General features: G+C 47.1%; 3 protein-coding genes across 4 annotated transcripts; 1 reads left to right on the forward strand and 2 right to left on the reverse strand.

The window, feature by feature from the left end:
• Nucleotides 1-56: 56 nt before the first annotated feature.
• RAC3 (Rac family small GTPase 3) lies at nucleotides 57-5198 on the forward strand. Of its 2 annotated transcripts, none has more exons than XM_039716341.1 (6): nucleotides 57-144; nucleotides 2187-2258; nucleotides 2532-2649; nucleotides 3284-3346; nucleotides 3831-3990; nucleotides 4099-5198. In XM_039716341.1, exons 1-6 carry the CDS (start codon nucleotides 110-112, stop codon nucleotides 4227-4229), a joined length of 579 nt encoding a protein of 192 aa, XP_039572275.1. In that variant the 5' UTR covers nucleotides 57-109; the 3' UTR covers nucleotides 4230-5198. The 2 variants fall into 2 exon arrangements, with proteins under 2 accessions (XP_039572275.1, XP_039572276.1); XM_039716342.1 differs by having other exon boundaries at nucleotides 92-123.
• Nucleotides 5195-8730, reverse strand: DCXR (dicarbonyl and L-xylulose reductase). The gene is made up of 8 exons (XM_039716340.1): nucleotides 8409-8730; nucleotides 8246-8343; nucleotides 8002-8156; nucleotides 6802-6844; nucleotides 6392-6491; nucleotides 6162-6226; nucleotides 5956-6073; nucleotides 5195-5489 (listed from the first exon to the last, which is right to left on the reverse strand). The coding sequence occupies exons 1-8, from the start codon at nucleotides 8464-8466 to the stop codon at nucleotides 5386-5388; spliced, it is 741 nt and encodes a 246-aa protein (XP_039572274.1). The 5' UTR covers nucleotides 8467-8730; the 3' UTR covers nucleotides 5195-5385.
• Nucleotides 8731-8947: 217 nt separating this feature from the next.
• RFNG (RFNG O-fucosylpeptide 3-beta-N-acetylglucosaminyltransferase) lies at nucleotides 8948-16853 on the reverse strand. The gene is given in 9 exon segments (XM_039716343.1): nucleotides 8948-11416; nucleotides 11717-11802; nucleotides 13104-13269; nucleotides 13360-13448; nucleotides 14573-14726; nucleotides 15105-15207; nucleotides 15708-15756; nucleotides 16580-16772; nucleotides 16774-16853. Coding segments are annotated over 9 exon segments (987 nt in total). The 3' UTR covers nucleotides 8948-11349.
• Between the last annotated feature and the right edge of the window lie 4 nt (nucleotides 16854-16857).

The raw sequence follows: 16857 nt of genomic DNA on the forward strand, positions 1-16857 counted from the left end.
CGCCGCTGCTCCGAGCCCGCGGCGGGGGCGGAGTGACAGAGCTAAATAAGCCCGCCCCGCCCCGCGGGCGGTCTCTGCGGCGCAGTCGCGGCGCCGCCATCGCGGGCAGATGCAGGCGATCAAGTGTGTGGTGGTGGGCGACGGGTGAGTGCGGGAGGGGCCGCGCCCCGGCCCCCGCAGCCCCGCACCGAACGGGCCCGGCGGCGCCGGCGGCAGGAGGGAGGGCTGGCCCGGGGCTGCGTCCCGGGAGAGCTGCTCCGCCGCCGGGAGGCTCGGCTCGGTCCGGCCTGGACCGACCGGGGCCTTGCTCGGGTGGGGCCGGGCCGGGGCGGCGGGAGGGGGCCGGCGGGCCGAGTCGCCGTGCGGTCCCGGCGGGAGACCGGGGCCTGGCCGCGGCCCCCAGCCCTGCCCTGCTCCCTTCATAGTTCATGAACTTGGGTGGTGCCTGGGCAGCAAACACGGGCTTCTCCTCGGTTTTACGTGTGCCTCCTTGTTGTTTCATTTAGGTGCCGGTATTTTGCTATTTTTCATTGTACCTGACAGAGTCCTCCCGAAAATCTTGATGTTCACAGGTCTCGTATGTCCTATTGTTGATTGTTCCGAGGTGAAACGCGTTGCTCCTTCTGATTTCACCATGTGCTCCTTGTCACCCTTTTTGCTTTTTTCTTAAGGCTCTTCCTAAATGCCTTTTTTTTTTTTGGGAACACATCTGCCTGCAAGACGCAGGCATGCGCTAGATTTATGCTGCTTTTTAACTTTCCTAGCTCATGCTGCATATTTTTCCTCACAATTCCAGTTTACTTTTCTGATCACCTCAGTGAGAACAGCGCCGAGGTACTCAGACTCAAATGTGAACTGGTCTTAGGCAGGGACTAGATTTCCCCTTTCTCGTGCATGCCACCCCCTCAAATACACATTTGTGGTAAGGCCTTCCAGGTTCCAGCCTGTGAGGGCTAAAGAAGGGAGAAGGGGAAAGCACAGCTTTATTGCAGAGGGGAAAAGAGCGACTGGGAGCTCAGGATGTTGGAAATGGAGTTCAGCTATTGTGTGTTACACCTTAAGACTAAATTAACAGTGCGGACTGAAAGAAACACTTAGATACACAGGTTTTTGTGAATTACAAGTGTCCCTGTTTGGTGGGAAAGAGAAGTCACACTTGAGAAGGAAAGTTGGACCAGTCAGAGTAGTGGTTCATGACAAAACTTCTCTCTTCTCAGACCGAGGGGACCTAATCCAGAGGAAGAGTTGTAATAGTGGTTCGTTCGTTCCCTCTGTGCTTTCTGTCATCCTGGTGTGTGCAGGGGACTGTCAGCTCTCTTCCTCTCTTCTGACATCCTCTCTTACATCAGTCTGGCTGCAGAACTGGGCGGGGGATACCCATTTCTGCTAGCTATTCAGCTTCACCCAGGCACCTCAAAGCCAGCTTTCCCTGGCACTGGCACTCACAGTCTTTTTCTGGAGGGCTGTCTGCTGTTCACAACTTTCTCCATGATAAAGAGGTTGCTCACACTGCTGGTACTCCTCTGTTCTTACAGTGAAGCTCTCAGGAAATCTGCAGGGCTGGGTAAAGTCCCTGTGCTCACTTCATTGCTGGCCTGGCCCTTGCCAGCTGCCACTGCTGGGCTGACCAATCCCACCAGCCTTCAGCAAAGCCCTGAGCTGGTATTTTTATCCTTCTTCACTAATCTTTTGCAAACTGACAGCAGTCAATTTTAAAATCTGTTTTTGTTTATGGATACTTACTTTTTTTCCTTTGTGTTTATTGATACTGAATTCCTGTATCTGAGGAGCTTGCAGAGTCCTGCATTGTTGCATGTTTTTTAACCTCACTGTTTATCCATTTTGCTAAATTACTATCCATCTGTTGAGCCCAGCACACAACCCAAATTTATTCCCTGAATTGGTTCATGAAACAACTATATTTTGACTGATGTCTTGCTAAGGGCTGAGTGAGTAGGGAAAAGGAGTGGCAGAGAGCAGGGTTAGGAAGTGCTCAGGCAAGGTGCACCTTTTGAGTTCAGGCCATGTCTGAGACAACTAGGGAATTCCAGTCTGCAACAGGTTTGTTTTCTCACATGGTAGCTTTTTACCTAGCCGTGTGTTTTCAGTGGGGGAAGGGTGAGTTTTACTGCCTTAGTGCTCCATACTGTACCCTTCTTTATGCTTGTCACTCTTACCCTCTGCAGAGCTGTTGGGAAGACCTGCTTGCTGATCAGTTACACCACAAATGCCTTTCCTGGAGAATACATTCCCACCGTGTAAGTAAGGCCCTTGGGCTTCAGTTGCTTTTTGATCTGTATGCTTGTGTGTGTAAAAGTTTGGTTTGTATGTGAGGAGGTGGCTGTTGCAAATCAGACTGTGAACTTGACAGGTAAGGATGATGCTGTGGCTGTGTGTGTGAGAGGAAGGCAGATTGTCCCCACCGGAGCTTAGCTGCAGTATCCTTTCCTCATTCACTGCCCCTTTGAATTCCTTATAAAGATGTGAAGGTCACCACAAAATTGTCACTGATGGGGACTCCTCATTGGCAGGTTTGATAATTATTCTGCCAATGTGATGGTAGATGGAAAGCCAGTGAATCTGGGCCTCTGGGACACAGCAGGGCAAGAAGATTATGACCGACTGCGGCCTCTTTCCTATCCACAGACGGTGAGTGCTGGGCTTAGACTGGCTGGTGACTGCTACCTCTCAGAGACAGAGAGGCTCCCAAGGACAGGCATGCTTCTTTCCTTTGAGGAAAGTCTGAGTTCCTGCAGCTACACCCGTAATTCTGGTTGTTTAGGAAGTATCACAGCTGATTTTCTCCTAAGACATTGTCCTGTTCTAGTCTCTTCTTTGTAATGGTCTTTGAAGAGGTATGGGCGCCCCAGGGAGGCTCAAGTAAAAGGAATGCTGTAGGGCTGCTGTGCAGCGTGGCCAGTTCCATATTCCCATTCTCTCTCAGGAGGACAGATCCCCGTTGGGCAGCCCTAGGAGTGTTCCTGGGTGTAGCAGTTCCTAAGCAGCTGTGCTGCTGGTGAAGCCCTTAGTACTCTTAAGATGTTTGAGGCCTCAGGCTCTTAACATGCAGAGCACAGCATTGTGAAAGAAGATGTAATCATACACTCATGGTCCATTCCTTCCTTCTCTGAATTAGTTTAACACCCTTAATGGGGAAGAATTTCTTAAGGCCACAGCAGCCTTTGCTTGTGGGAGGAGGCTGTCCTTTCTCAGGCTCCCTCTGCAGCCTCCCTTCACTCTAGCTGTTTCTTTCTGCACAGCTGACCCTCTTGTTTCTGCACAGGATGTTTTCTTGATCTGCTTCTCCCTTGTGAGTCCAGCCTCCTTTGAGAATGTCAGAGCTAAGGTAAAGTATTCTCCTTCTGGGTGAAACAGTAGAAGGGAAGAACCAGTGACACTCCTGGCCCCACCCAGCACCACACCTACAAGCCCAAAACTTCAAGCAGTAATGTTTTGATGAGGGAAATCATAGTCTGCAGGTTCTAAGTGGGGCCTGCTTTTTATTAATGACTTCTTTGGCTAAGTTATTGCCTTTCTGAATCTGTGTTTTAAGATAAGGGATGTCTTAGAAGCTAACGTGCAGTTAAGGAGAGCACTGTGCACAGACTTGGCTGGCACTGTCTGTCAGGATTCTGTGTCTTGGTGCCTTCATTATTACCTCCGCACCAGTCTCTTTTTGCAGAGCATGTTAGAACTGTAGGCAGCAATATGCTGGTCAGGTGTTGCCACCATGTCAGTAGTGAACCTCTTCATTCCCAATAGTAGGAACGCATCCTTATGGTTGTGGCCACTCATATAACTACTTTTCTTATTGTGCCCCTCTGTTTCAGTGGTACCCTGAGGTCCGACACCATTGCCCAAATACACCTATTATCCTGGTGGGCACCAAGCTGGACTTGAGGGATGATAAGGACACCATTGAAAGGTTACGTGATAAGAAACTGGCCCCCATCACCTATCCCCAAGGCTTGGCCATGGCTCGGGAGATCGGTGAGTCTCATGAGCAGGCAGATGCCGGTGGCACTGAGCTTTGTGAGTGGGTGAGCAAGTGTACGGTGGGAGAATTGGAGTGGCTGAGCTGCAGCTCTCTTTCCCCAGGGTCAGTAAAGTACCTCGAATGCTCTGCGCTGACGCAGCGGGGCTTGAAGACGGTGTTTGATGAAGCCATCCGGGCTGTGCTCTGCCCACCGCCTGTGAAGAAGCCTGGCAAAAAGTGTACCATGTTTTGAGGGCTGTGGCCTTGGTGTTGGCTCAGCATGCTGTCATCCTCTGACAGATTGCATATTAAGCTGGGTGTTTCTGAAGGGGGCTGGGATGTATAGGGCCCTTCATCATGTACGAAGTCAGTGTTTTTTAAATGTCTCTTTGATTTAACGTCAGTGTTGATGTGAAGGGGCAGTGGGGACAGGAGACCAGCTGGGGACTATACAGACCCCAGGGGAGGTACAGCGGGGAAGGCAAGGTAGCTCCTTCAGGCAACAAGCTGTTTTGGCTCTCCTGAACTCCAAGTGGAAAGGGCTGAGACATCCATCCTGTTCTGGAAACACCTGTTTTCAACCTGCAGGTGAAACAGGTGGTTAACATTCTAGTGGGAGTGGGGAGGGAGCTGATTTCAATGGTGCTGAAAGACAAGAAGAGCTGGGAGGATGGTAGGGTCTCCTTGCCCAGCCTGCTGTGGCTAACAGTTAACAAACTGGTGCTCTAGCAGAATGTTCCTGAGACTGTTAAAAGAAATCATTACCAGCCCTGGAAGGGGTCAAAGTAAATGAGAAGCTGAAAAATGAATCATTAGGTGCTTTATTGGGTACTAGCCAAACTCTGTGAGTGAAACAGCTCTGTGCAATCAATGCATTTGCCTTTTTGTGTGTGCACACCCTAGGACAGCATGGTGCTGCTCCCCCCCCTTAGTCTTTAGCAGGGCCTCCCCCCAAGATCCAGTCTCTGCAGAGCAGGGCTGGGATTGTTGCCTCTGTTTTTTTTTTTTCTACTAAAGACAACAAAGGAAGCAATGAGGAGTCTGCTAACTTCTTTCCCTTCCCACTGAAAATGCAGACAGACTCTGTGGATTTGGATGGAACAGGGAGAGCTTCTGAAGGGTTGTGGGGGGGGAACAGGGTTGGAAGAGAGGTCCAATTTCTAATCATCATGTAGAGTGACAAGATAAAACCTTATTTGGTGCAATAAACATTCTCCATGAAGGTGTATGTGAGCTTTATTATATAGCAGCCTTGCAAAGCTGATTTTATGCTTCACTTCTAATACAGTTTTCAGCCCTGCTGCCATTTCAGCAAGAAAATGCTGAAAGGGCATTTTCATCGAGGCACCTTTACATCTAGGCAGTATTCGTATGAAAATTGAGGCCAGGTGTGAAATGCAGGTGTCATCTTAGGAGACAAGAAAGCCCCCATCAATCATCAGTGAGCTGCCAGTTGTCATAGCACTCTTGTCACTCAGCAGGAAGAGAATGCTGTTCACCACATCATCCACCTCTGCAATCAAACACAGAGAACATCTGATGCCCACCTCAAAGTGTACCAGAAAAACAAGCACTTAAAAAGGTCTGCCTTTGACCTCTGCAGGTAATTAGACCTGGAAAGTGTTTCTGCCTTCAAACTGTGCTTGATGAAGTGTCTGGGACAGTGTGGCCTGAGAGCTGGACATCAAAGTGTCCTTGTGATCAAAGGGTGCTTAGGTCATAGCAAAGATCCTGTCAGGTTTATGAACAATAGAGTAAGTTCATTTCACTTATCCCAAGATGAGGAGGCTGTAGAAAAAGCAAGAGGAGGGGTTGATTCTCACCCTGTCCCGATCAAACACTGCAGGAATTCAGCCAAAAGGCATTCAGCAGAGCTGTCACTTTGCCAAAAAATCAGCAACTTCTGGCTGTGATAGCAGTGAGAAGGCAGGCTTGGAGAAAACATAAGCACAGCCTGGGGACAGATGTACATCACTGACCTGCAAACTTTCCCAGGGGAATCCGATTAATCATGGCAGCAGATTTCTGAGGGTCACTCCAGTTAATTCTCCCCATGTCAGTCATAACCACAGTGGGGTTCACAGTGTTCACCCTAATCTGGGATCAGGAGCAACAAACAATCTAATGCAACTGCTGTGGTTGTGCTCAGGTTCAGCTTTCACACTTTTCTCTCTTAGATTCCTACCTTGTGGGGTCCCAGTTCCATTGCCATTACTTTGCTCAGCATATCCAGAGCACTTTTTGTGGAACCTTTAAGAGAAGGGAAGAAGAGGAGATATTTAACTGCACGGCACCTGGTCTGGAGGTGCTATGGAACACACGGGTATTTTGCTGCCCAAAACCGGCAGCTTGGTCACTATGGGTCTCCAGCTGGTCGAAACTGAGAGGGGCACTGCTGAAGCTGTACACACTTACAATAAACAGCATGATCCCTCAGCGCACGCTTCGATGCCTGGCTGGAGACATTCACAATAGCCCCTGGCAGCCCCTGTGCAATCATCTGCCGAGCAACTATCTGGGAGGGGAAGGAGAGAAAAATAAAAAGGAATGCCAGAATCCTAACAAGAGAAATCATTATTTCACTCTAGGAGTCTTGCTGGGCTATTACGGTAGACCAAAGAACAAAAACATCTGGAGGAACCAAGTCCTCGGTGCCTCCTGCTTACAAGAGAGTCAAAGCAAGAGTGTGAAGGGACTGTACATGTAGTTTGTCAGATTGACTTTGGACTGCAGTCCTTTCAGCCCCCAATGGACACATACCCTGCTATGTACAATAATTTAGTCACTGCTATTCATGGAGGCAGCTGCAGTGAGTTCTTCCTCACCTGGGAAACATGAAGCACAGCCCCAAAATTCACATCAAGAGACCTACAAATAAATCAAATTTAAGTTAAAGAGTGGTTGTAGCTCAGCCCAGGGAGCTGGAAACAGCAGAGGACAAGTGCTGAAACACTGGTGCTACTCTAGGACATGGACAGAAATGCCAAGTTGTCAGGAGAGCCAGAATGGTCAGGTGGGATCTCAGCAATGAACCGGAACCATCCACTGGCTGCAAGCTTGTCAGTGTGTGAGGAGGAGCATGCATGCATCAGGTGCATTTTGCACAGGACTTTGCTCTTCTGCAGCATAATGGAATTCCTGTCAAAGTTTAAACAGAGCTCTGGGCTTCAGCCAGGGCAGATAACTCTTCGGTCAAGCAAACCCTTCACACAGATTTACAAAGCAAAGTTGCTGTAAGGTGGGTAGAGGCAGTATTTCTTCTGTTTGCCACATTGTGCTTCCTTAGGCTTCCACTTGCCAGTTCTGCAGAATGATCTTAGTAGAATCCATACATTTGATGTTCTAGTCACAAACCTTTATTATAGAGTCTCAGCAACCATTTTTAACACAGGGACACAGCATGACCCATTTTCTCAGAAGGATGTGGTCAAGATAACCTGTATAAAGTGTACTCACAACAAAACTATGGACTTTTTCAGAGAATAAAGAAGTCATGTTATTGTAGTTAGCAAATTTAATTTCCCACCATGACCATTTTTTCCTTCCTTACCTGGCTTTGTTGTCTCTACTTCTGAATTGTCTTAGCAACAACTGCCTTTCAATTTAACTGAGCTGGAACTAGACTGGAAGCTCTGAGCTTGATGAACAGCAAAGGCACTCCTCCCATGCCAGTGGGATGACAGGTGCACCCCGCCACTCTGGAGGTGAAACTGCAGGTTTTGGCTACTTAGAAATTGAGCCAGTGCTTTGTTTCCTTTTGTTGCTTAAGGGGTGAAAGATGACATGTAAAGAATGAAAAGACAGTAAAGAAAAAGGCCATACGCAGTAACAATCAACTAACAACACTGGGCATTGCTGAAAGTGTGCAGGTCAGCCTGTCCAGTGTCTGTACACCAGCTGCTGACTTTGTTCTTTTCAGCTGCTTCCCCTCGCCGCCGTTTTTGACGTTCACAGCTTTGTGAGACTTTGGCGGGCATCGAGCCCAAAGCTCCCGCTGGAGCCGGGTCCCGGGGCCGGGCACTCACCGCTGCAGAGCCGAGCGCGTCACCTCCAGGAACGGCTGCAGCTCCGCCACGGCCGCGTTGTTAACCAGCAGCTCGAACGGCCCCGCCGCGCCCACCGCCGCCTCCACCGCCTCCCAGTCCGCCAGGTCCACGCACAGCGTCTGGATGCCCGGACACTGCGGCGAGGGCGGCGGCGGTGGGCCGGGGGGCCGCGGGGGAGCCGGGCCCGGTGCGGGGAAGGGGGGCGGGAGGAGGGGTCCGGTACCTCCCGGGCGAGGCTCTCCAGGTCCGCTGCCGTTCGGCTCAGCGCGGTGACGCGGGCCCCGGCCCTGCCCAGCGCCACGGCCACGGCGCGGCCGATCCCTGCGGGGACACGGCGTCAGACTGGGCCCGGCGCGGCCCCCGGCCCGGCCCCCGCCCGCGGGCACCTTTGCCGGCCCCGGTCACCAGAGCCCGCCGGCCGCCGAAGCCGAGCTGCGCCTCCATGTCTCGGCTGGACTGTGGCCGGGGCGGGGCCGGGAGCGGGGCGGCGAGCCGGGAAACGCTTCCCCGCTTCCGCCGAGGGAGCGCAACGCCAGGCTGGCTCCACGCTCATCCAGCACGACAGACAGACGTGAAATTTCGTGGCTCTCACTCGTGACTGAAGTATCATTTCAGCGAGCACAGAAAAATAGGCTTTTTAGTGTCTGATGAAAAAGACCTGCCAGATCTGCCCCCTCGAAATTGCTGCTAAAGATGACAATTAAAATCCTCATTTTCTCGATTCATAATTGTACTCTGTTAAGAAGCAGCTCCAAGGATTCTTCTCATCCATCTCTGTTCTCCCCATCCCAGTCATTGAGCTTACTTGCTTTTTGGCCCTTGGCATCACATGAGCCTGACAGGAGGGCATAGTTTTCTAGATTAGCAGGTTTATGGTCCATTTTTGATACAGAGCACATGTTAAGAAATATGACAAAACACAGCCTTTGACATATTTAAATACTTATTTTATAGAATCACTTTATGTATGAAAAAGTAGTTTGATAAAAAGCTGCATCCTGCACAGACAGCTTACTGCATTCTCGACACAAGAAACCTCGGAACAAGCCTGAACACACTGGACAGTTTCCTGTTGCCCTGCAGGAGAACATGGTCCTTTTTAAGTTCCATAAACACCCTTCCAGCTTTGAGGGCACTTGCCTCTTTGGCATACCTAGTGTGACCAGTGACCACAGTGTGAAACTTCTGAACTTCTACCATTTAGTTTTGCTGCCATCAATATAAAGTGTTGTGGTTTTTTTAAACTGCAGTTTGCCACAATTGCTGCCCAGTCCTTGCTTGGTCTCTGTCATCTTACAAAAGGGTGCTTCCAATGGAAGGGGAAGAAGATTTCCAACAGAAGAGTTCAGAAGCAGTGCTTGAAGACAAAATCACCTCAAGAGCTCATGAAGTTTCACAGTTTTTTGCTACAGGACTTGAAAACCAAGAACCTAACAAGCATTTTTAAAAAAATATATGGATACCAGGAATCTCCAGAACTATTAATGACAAATAATTAAACCACAGGATGCCTCAATTCTAGTTAGCAGAAGATCTAATAAAGAGGTAGAACCTACTATGCCACAAATCCTCCTCTGTTTTCTGTGACAGACATACCTGTAACACTGACAGCCCATTGTGGAGCAGCCAGTGTGCTAGCTGGGCTTTGATCCAGCTCCCTGCAGCTTTCTTATTTCCATACCTCATGTGGACCTTAGTACACATGATAGAAAGGAAAAATACAAGAATAAGCTGCAGGAGTGTAGTAAGTAGCGGTCAGCTTGTTTGCTCCTCAGTAGAACTACCTAAAATCATGCAAAGAGGACAATGTACTGAGGTAAACACTGAAAGGTTTGTTAAAATGCAGGGAACACAGTATATTTGAGGAGGCTGACCCCTGTGCTAAGTGGCATACTTGAATACACTACAGGCTTTTGCTGGGAAGATAAATAACTAGGTGAACCCCACAGTACAGCTGAGTGCAGCCATTTAGAAACCTGAAACCTCTGCTAGATCCACAACCAAGCCAATAATCACAACTCCAGATCATACAATGGCATTCTATTATTCTTCCCTTAATTTGGCCTCAAACTCTAGCACTAAACCAGCAAGTATTTTTTATAAGAGTAAACAGTGATTTTGCAAAGGCATATTTTTGAAGGTATTCTTCAGGCCAGGTAGGGTTTGCACATGGCCAAAGTCTGGGCTAACAAAAAAGTAAATGTATGGAGCCCCATTCTCCACTTTAAAAAATAAGTTTACTTTCTTTAAAAAGCAGCAGCAGATGATACTGCTGGAGCACTGAACTTCTGCTTGTGAGTGTGCCATCCCCTTTTAGTGACTGTATGAACTACTTGTTGAAATATTGAGTAAAAACAAACACTGATCTTGACTTCATGGTAACTCAAAGATTATCTGAAGAAGCTGGAGTAACCATGGTCATACAATTAAAGGTCCTCAAATGATACCATCAAAACACTCATCGGTGCATTGCAGCTATCTAGCATTTCTCCCCTCTCACACTGCTTCAGAAACAGGGTGTGTTTTGCCAGGACAAGCTTCTCCAGCTCATGTGACCAACTACCAGCCAAGTGGGAGGAACAATTACCATCTTGTCAGGCAAATATTTTTTCAGTACCAAATATCAAGGGAATAGATCATAATCATCAACCATTACAATTCAGTTGGCATGCGAGCCAGGTCTGACAATCACCTCCACAGGAGGTACACATGGATGACAGGGGAGAATGTACATTGTAAGCAACTCATCTAGTCTTGAGTAAGCTTACCCTCACACAGGGTTCTCATGACAAAGGCTTTCAGCCTTGTTTACCCTAGTGATTCCAGGATTTCTGTATTCTAGCCAGCTGCAGTGTTAATGTGTCAGGCCATAGAAGCTCTTAAATAATTCTGTTCCCAAGAAGGATGAGTGAAAACTTCCCCTCTCTTGTCACCATGGGGACTACAGTCTGCTCTAGCACTCCAGCTTCAATACAGTGGCTTCTAATAACCCCTAAGGGTAGTAAAAACACTCTCACTCCCAGTACTGCATTTGCCTCAGATGCGCCCAAGCACAGGTTCACATGACATCAGATGAAAGTATAAAGTGACTCATACACACAGGTCATCTTATGAAGAGCCACTAGACAAAAGAACAAAGATTCTTCTTGGAATGTCCCAGGCTGCAGCTGAACAAACCATACCCTATTGCTTTTCTAAACAGTCTGTCTACCTCCTTTGTAGATACCACTGGTTGTCTCCCAGAAGAAGAATAAAACCACCAAAAAACTTCCAACTCCTGCCTTATGCGAACTAGCTAAGACACAGGCGTCAGTGCCTGATCAAGAATTATGACATCTTCTTAGCAGGGCACCAAATAGTGTCAGGATAAAGCAGACAATGGACAGATTTAAATCTGTATTAAAAAAAAAAAAGAAAAAAAAAAGAAAAAAAAGAAAAAAAAAAAAAAAAAAAAAAAAAAAAAAAAAAAAAAAAAAAAAGAAAAAAAAAAGACAGCATTAGGTTGGAATTCTCCATACATGGAACATACTAGCATTGAATATGCAGTAGTCTGATGGAGCAGGGGTGGGTCTACCTGCTTTTGGCACAGTAATGAGCTGACATGAGAAAATAACCCCATTAGTGGGTCTGATCATGTCACAGATGACAAACATGAATAAGGTAGGGAGATCTTTTTTGGGAAGTGGACACTAACCGGGTTGGATCTTGCTGAAGGCCAAACACTCCTCCCACACTCACGACATTGTGTTTGTTCTCAGGGTCACCGTAACTCAGGGTTACCTGTGAAAACAAGTAAATATTCAAAACTTGTAACACTAATGCAGAAAACCAGAGTGGAGATAGCAGGGTTATTAATGAGGTACCAAGATAGTCTCCAAAGATGCTGTCTAATCTGAACATGGATCACATTTGGAGGACAGCAATTAGTTCTGACACAAGGAACACTGGCAATGAATGGCACTAAGGGCAACGTGGGACAATACACAGAAGGTCTGAAAGTTACACTGCCCTGAAGGAAAAGATGAGTTTCAACTGTAAGCTTTGTAAGGACATTAATTCTGCTACTGTTTGTACCTTCACTAAATAACACGTTCATCCTTACCAGACATTGCCTGAAGTCTGCAACAGCAATATTTTAGCACAGGGGGAAAATATAAATATTTGCATATTAAGTAGCATGGAAAGGATTGTCATGTTTCAAATCTGAAACAAAATTTAGATCTTTGGAAACCTAGGTTCCTCCACACAAGCACTGCATTAAGAATTTTTCAAGAAGACTTACACTTTCTTTATAATGGTACATTTCCTGGGTTTTGGGTTAGCTGTCTCATGGAACCAATGATGACCAATGAAACAATGGTCAGTTGTTGGACTGTTGTTACAGTCAAATTCACTAACATGAAGGGAGATGACATCACAGGGGAATTTGGCCCCAAGTACACATTTCTGCTGCCTAATACAATTGCCAGAAAAACATAACCACCCAGCACACAGGGGCAAGACCACACTCCTGTTTACTTATGGTGCCAAGCAGCGTGATGCAGGCAACACTGGTGGATGGCCCTGTGGCTCCATCTGCTGCCAGGGAGGTAAAATGTTTCCCAGCAATTAAAAAGCAACTTGGCTTTTCAGAAGCAACTTTAAGTTTCTTGAGATTCATACAAATTGTTATTTAAAATGATCAAACATTTAATTATGTCAAGTACTTATATAGCTGCCTTTCTGAACAGCATGAATTAAGACTGAAACTTTGTTAGGCAAAACCAGAAACACTACTTAGCAAACTTCTACACTTTCTGCTACTGCTACATGCAAAAAATCAGGGTTTAGGAGGAGATGGGGTACACCCTACCAAGGCTTCATGTAGCAGAATGTGTCCCCAAAGGAGGGGACAGCTATATGATCTAGGTGGCTAAGGTGAAAGTGTGCTTTTCACCTAAATGAAGGAACTGAGCAGAACCCAGCTCCGAGTGAGTCTGCAGATATCCTTCTTTGCTGGAGGGTGCTAAGTCTACACAGCATATTCTTTCTGATCAGACTGAGGTGTAACTATAAGAACAGGCTATGACGCATAGCCCTACCTGCTGCAGCACAGACTCGCCTTGCAGCCTCTGCAGGTTTTCCAGGTGGGAATGGAACAATGGGCTGTGCAGCAGCTTTACCTCCAGCAGCCCTTCGATGATGTAGCCAATAGTGCAGTCGTCAGGAAGTCGTACTCTTTCTGCAGTACTAATGAAATTGCCCAGGCTGTGGCAGAGAGCATAGGAGACAAGCCAAAATGCGCTTTAAAAACTCCCAGACATGTACTGATGGAGCTCAGCTAGGAACAATGCTTACCTGGCCCAAGGACTCATCTTCAGAGCAAGACCTCGGCTGATACAGAACCCAGCTCCACCTGTGGCAAACCAGAACTTCACGGTTGTCTTCTGAAGAGCAAAAAGAAAAAACACACAGCAGTTACTGATAATCAGCTTTTTGCATTTAGCTGGGCAGGGAACTCAAGGTTCTGTTGGATATCACATATTACATCTAAGTCAGAACAAGGCTACAGATGAATCCCGATTTGTTTAGGCTGCTGAGAGCAGCTAGCTGTTCTCTTAAATGAAACTATCTTGAAACAGACACCAGGTGAACCACCAAATTAGCATAAAGGAGGTAGCACACATGAAATGGAAAATGATAGTCCCACTTGCACACAATTACATCTGTTCCCTATTCATTTTAACCAAGGGTTACCGGCAGCTCAGTGTTACTGAGGATGTCAAAGGTGGTCCATATATATATTGGCTCCATGACCAAGGAGAATATTTTGTTGTGCAGTCTTCCCTAACAAGCTGCTTTATAACTGACCTTCTGGCCAGTGGATTGATACATCTTTAAAGAGACCTGCCAGCACTGGCGACCTGGTTAGGACATTTTCCTTAGCACATGGATTTTGTGATTGAGATGTGTTTGTTTCTGGTTCTTGGAAACCTAGTAACCTCTTATATTGGAAATTTGGAAACCTAGTAACCACTTACATTGGAAATTTGGAAACCTAGTAACCACTTACATTGGAAATTTGGAAACCTAGTAACCACTTACATTGGAAATGCTTTATCTATCCAGCAAGCTTTTGTCACCCATGTGAAGTTGGTTCAAGATGATGACAATGTGTGTGACACTGCACTTAAAACAAATAAAAAACCCCTCGAACTTCCACCCAAACTCCCAAGGCCTAAAATAAGGAACACTGGTGCAAAAGCCACTAAAGGAAGAGTCAAGGTGGGGACGCCCTACTAAGCTCAGTATGAGGGAGATCACAGCATATGTGAGTAAAGGAACAGAAACAGCCATCCAGGAGACAACCTCTGTTTTGCATCCATGTGCATACAACATCAGACTGAAGGTGCATTTAACCCAGCATCCCACCTCTGAAAATGACCATCACCAGCTTCATTTCTTGCAGATTAAATCACTTGGGTTCGTGGGGGAATCCTATGAATTGCCAAGGTTTTAGAGGCTTAGAAGACTGGGATGTTTCTCAGACAAACTGAAGAAGTTTGCTTACTGATCCATCACTTTGGACATGGTCAGCTGCTTCGATGGGATGGTCCAGACTCGGTCGCCCCACATAGACATCCTGGCTGTGTGAGAAGGCAGACAGGAGATGTAGCAGAGTCCGAGGGTTCACGTAGTTGTCATCGTCCACATGGCAAAACCATCTTTAAACAAAACAAAGCAAGAAGTTATAGGGACAAAGAAATGAGTTATAGGTTTACAACTGAGTCATAGTCTTTCAGGCTTGGAGCAGAAAGCATTTCTTATTGTCCCAAATTACAGAATAGGAAAGATGAAAGCACCCACAGATGCTAAGTCTGCAAAGAGGCTGAAATTAATAACCTCCTTGGATTATAATCCTTTCCACCTTTCAGATGATGCTTGTTTATAAACACTGCTTCATGCTGTGTTCCCTTTCCTGCACTCATCCCTACATTTTAGCTAACACTGCATTCCTTACTGAACAGAGATGGTTACTCAAGTTTCCTGTAAGCACAGGACTGGAAGAAACAAAGTCAATTGGAACAATGTGTTTCACTTACTTTTGCCCAGATTCCAGGAATTTATCATATTCCACAGACATCTTGCAGCAGAGAGCTTGCCGGGTATGGACAGCAGAACAGTTGGTGTTGATCATATGATCCCCTAGAAGAACAAAGATTAGCCCTTTCAGGTCTGAGGAGCACGTGCAGTCAAAAAAAAGACTACAAAAGAAGTGCACATTTGGCACTAATACTGCACATTTGAGGTGCACATGGTGCATGCATGGAGAAGAAACTGCAGGACAGGCAGGGCTGACAGGTTACCCATCTGGCATGTGAGCTGCAGAGGTCATAAAATCCTGTGACTGCATTAAACAAGCGAGGTTTTGTGTCATGAGATGTGTGTGAAAGAAATACCTACTATGACTTTGGATCACATAAGCTTACTAACAAGAAGAAAAGGGCTGCAAAAGTGAACCCAGTATTCTGGAAGTTCCAGGTATCTTGTCCAGGTGGCAATTAGAGAGAAATTTTCTCTATTTTCTCCATTTTAACTTCCCTAATTGCTTGTACAGCATGAAATAAAGACTTCTATAGAGAGTATGAAAGAAACAAAACTCAGTTATAACAGACAGCGGGCACCTCTGCTGCTACACAGCTCACCTGCTTTCAGGCGCAGCTCCCGATCCTCCCAGTCCGTGAATATAAATGTCTGTGGGAGACAAAAACAGTGTGTCCACATTTAACAACTCCAGATTCTAATTTTAAATGTGCTCATTTTCAGTTAGAATTCAGAATGTTTCATCTCTCTTGATAGTTTGTTTCACAGTAGCCACTGGAATGGGGGAGGGAGTAGGGGCACAGAGACGCCCAGCAACTTCAACCCCTGCCTTATTTGTTACATTTTTTCATTACAAACTAGAAGAATGTCATTTTAATAAAGCAGGCTGTATTTTACCCTCCTTGTCTCACAGTACAACTGATTTCCAGACAGAAAGGATTTGGGTCTTTTTTGGTACTACCTCCTCTCTCTGGCTAGGAATCATCCACAGCTGCCAAGCAGGTAAAGAAGAAAGAATGCAAGTCAGGGTGGGAAGTGGCAGGTGGCTAACACAGTCTTGTTCCAGCTGCTGGATAAAATCCCATTAACATACTTGAATCGACCAAAATTCTGAAACAAGGGAATAAATCTTATGCTCTACAGAAAAACGTAAGTACTTAGTCCAAAATATCGGCTTAGATCCGTCATCACCAGGAATGTTTCACTATCATGAAAGCACCTTCTAAGACATACAAAAATCAGCAAACTATGTCTGGTTGGACTACCGATGCCATACTGCAGCTAACTGGCCTAATCAGCAACGAGCTCTTTTGGAAGCATGTTCACACCAACCGTTTATACAAAACGACTTTTCAAGCCTTACGAAGAAAGCCTCTTTTAACACAAGAAAGAAAAACTCCGTGAGAGTGCCGTAGCTGTCCTGGACAGCGCAGGGCTGAGGCTGGGGCTGCCCCTGCCGCTGGCAGCCTCTCACCTGTCCCCTCGCCTGGGAGATCCAGGTTTGGAGGAGCAAGTCCAGCCGGCTCTTGTGGTATTTCCTCGTGGTCTTCACGGCAATGAAGATGTCCTTGAGCTCCAGGCTCTCCCTGGCCGCGCTGCCGGCGGTGCCGAGGCGGCCGCTCCGCGCAAGCTGCGAGCCGCCCGCGAGGCCTCCGCCGCCCGGCGCTCAGCAGCAGCAGCAGGAGGGCAGCGGCGCCCAGGGACAGCAGGACCCCGGCCCTGCGCAGCCCCAGGCACGGAGCGCTCATGCTG

Source organism: Passer montanus, unplaced genomic scaffold (genome assembly GCF_014805655.1).
Source record: "Passer montanus isolate IOZ18808 unplaced genomic scaffold, ASM1480565v1 scaffold35, whole genome shotgun sequence".
Taxonomy (NCBI): Eukaryota; Metazoa; Chordata; class Aves; order Passeriformes; family Passeridae; genus Passer; species Passer montanus.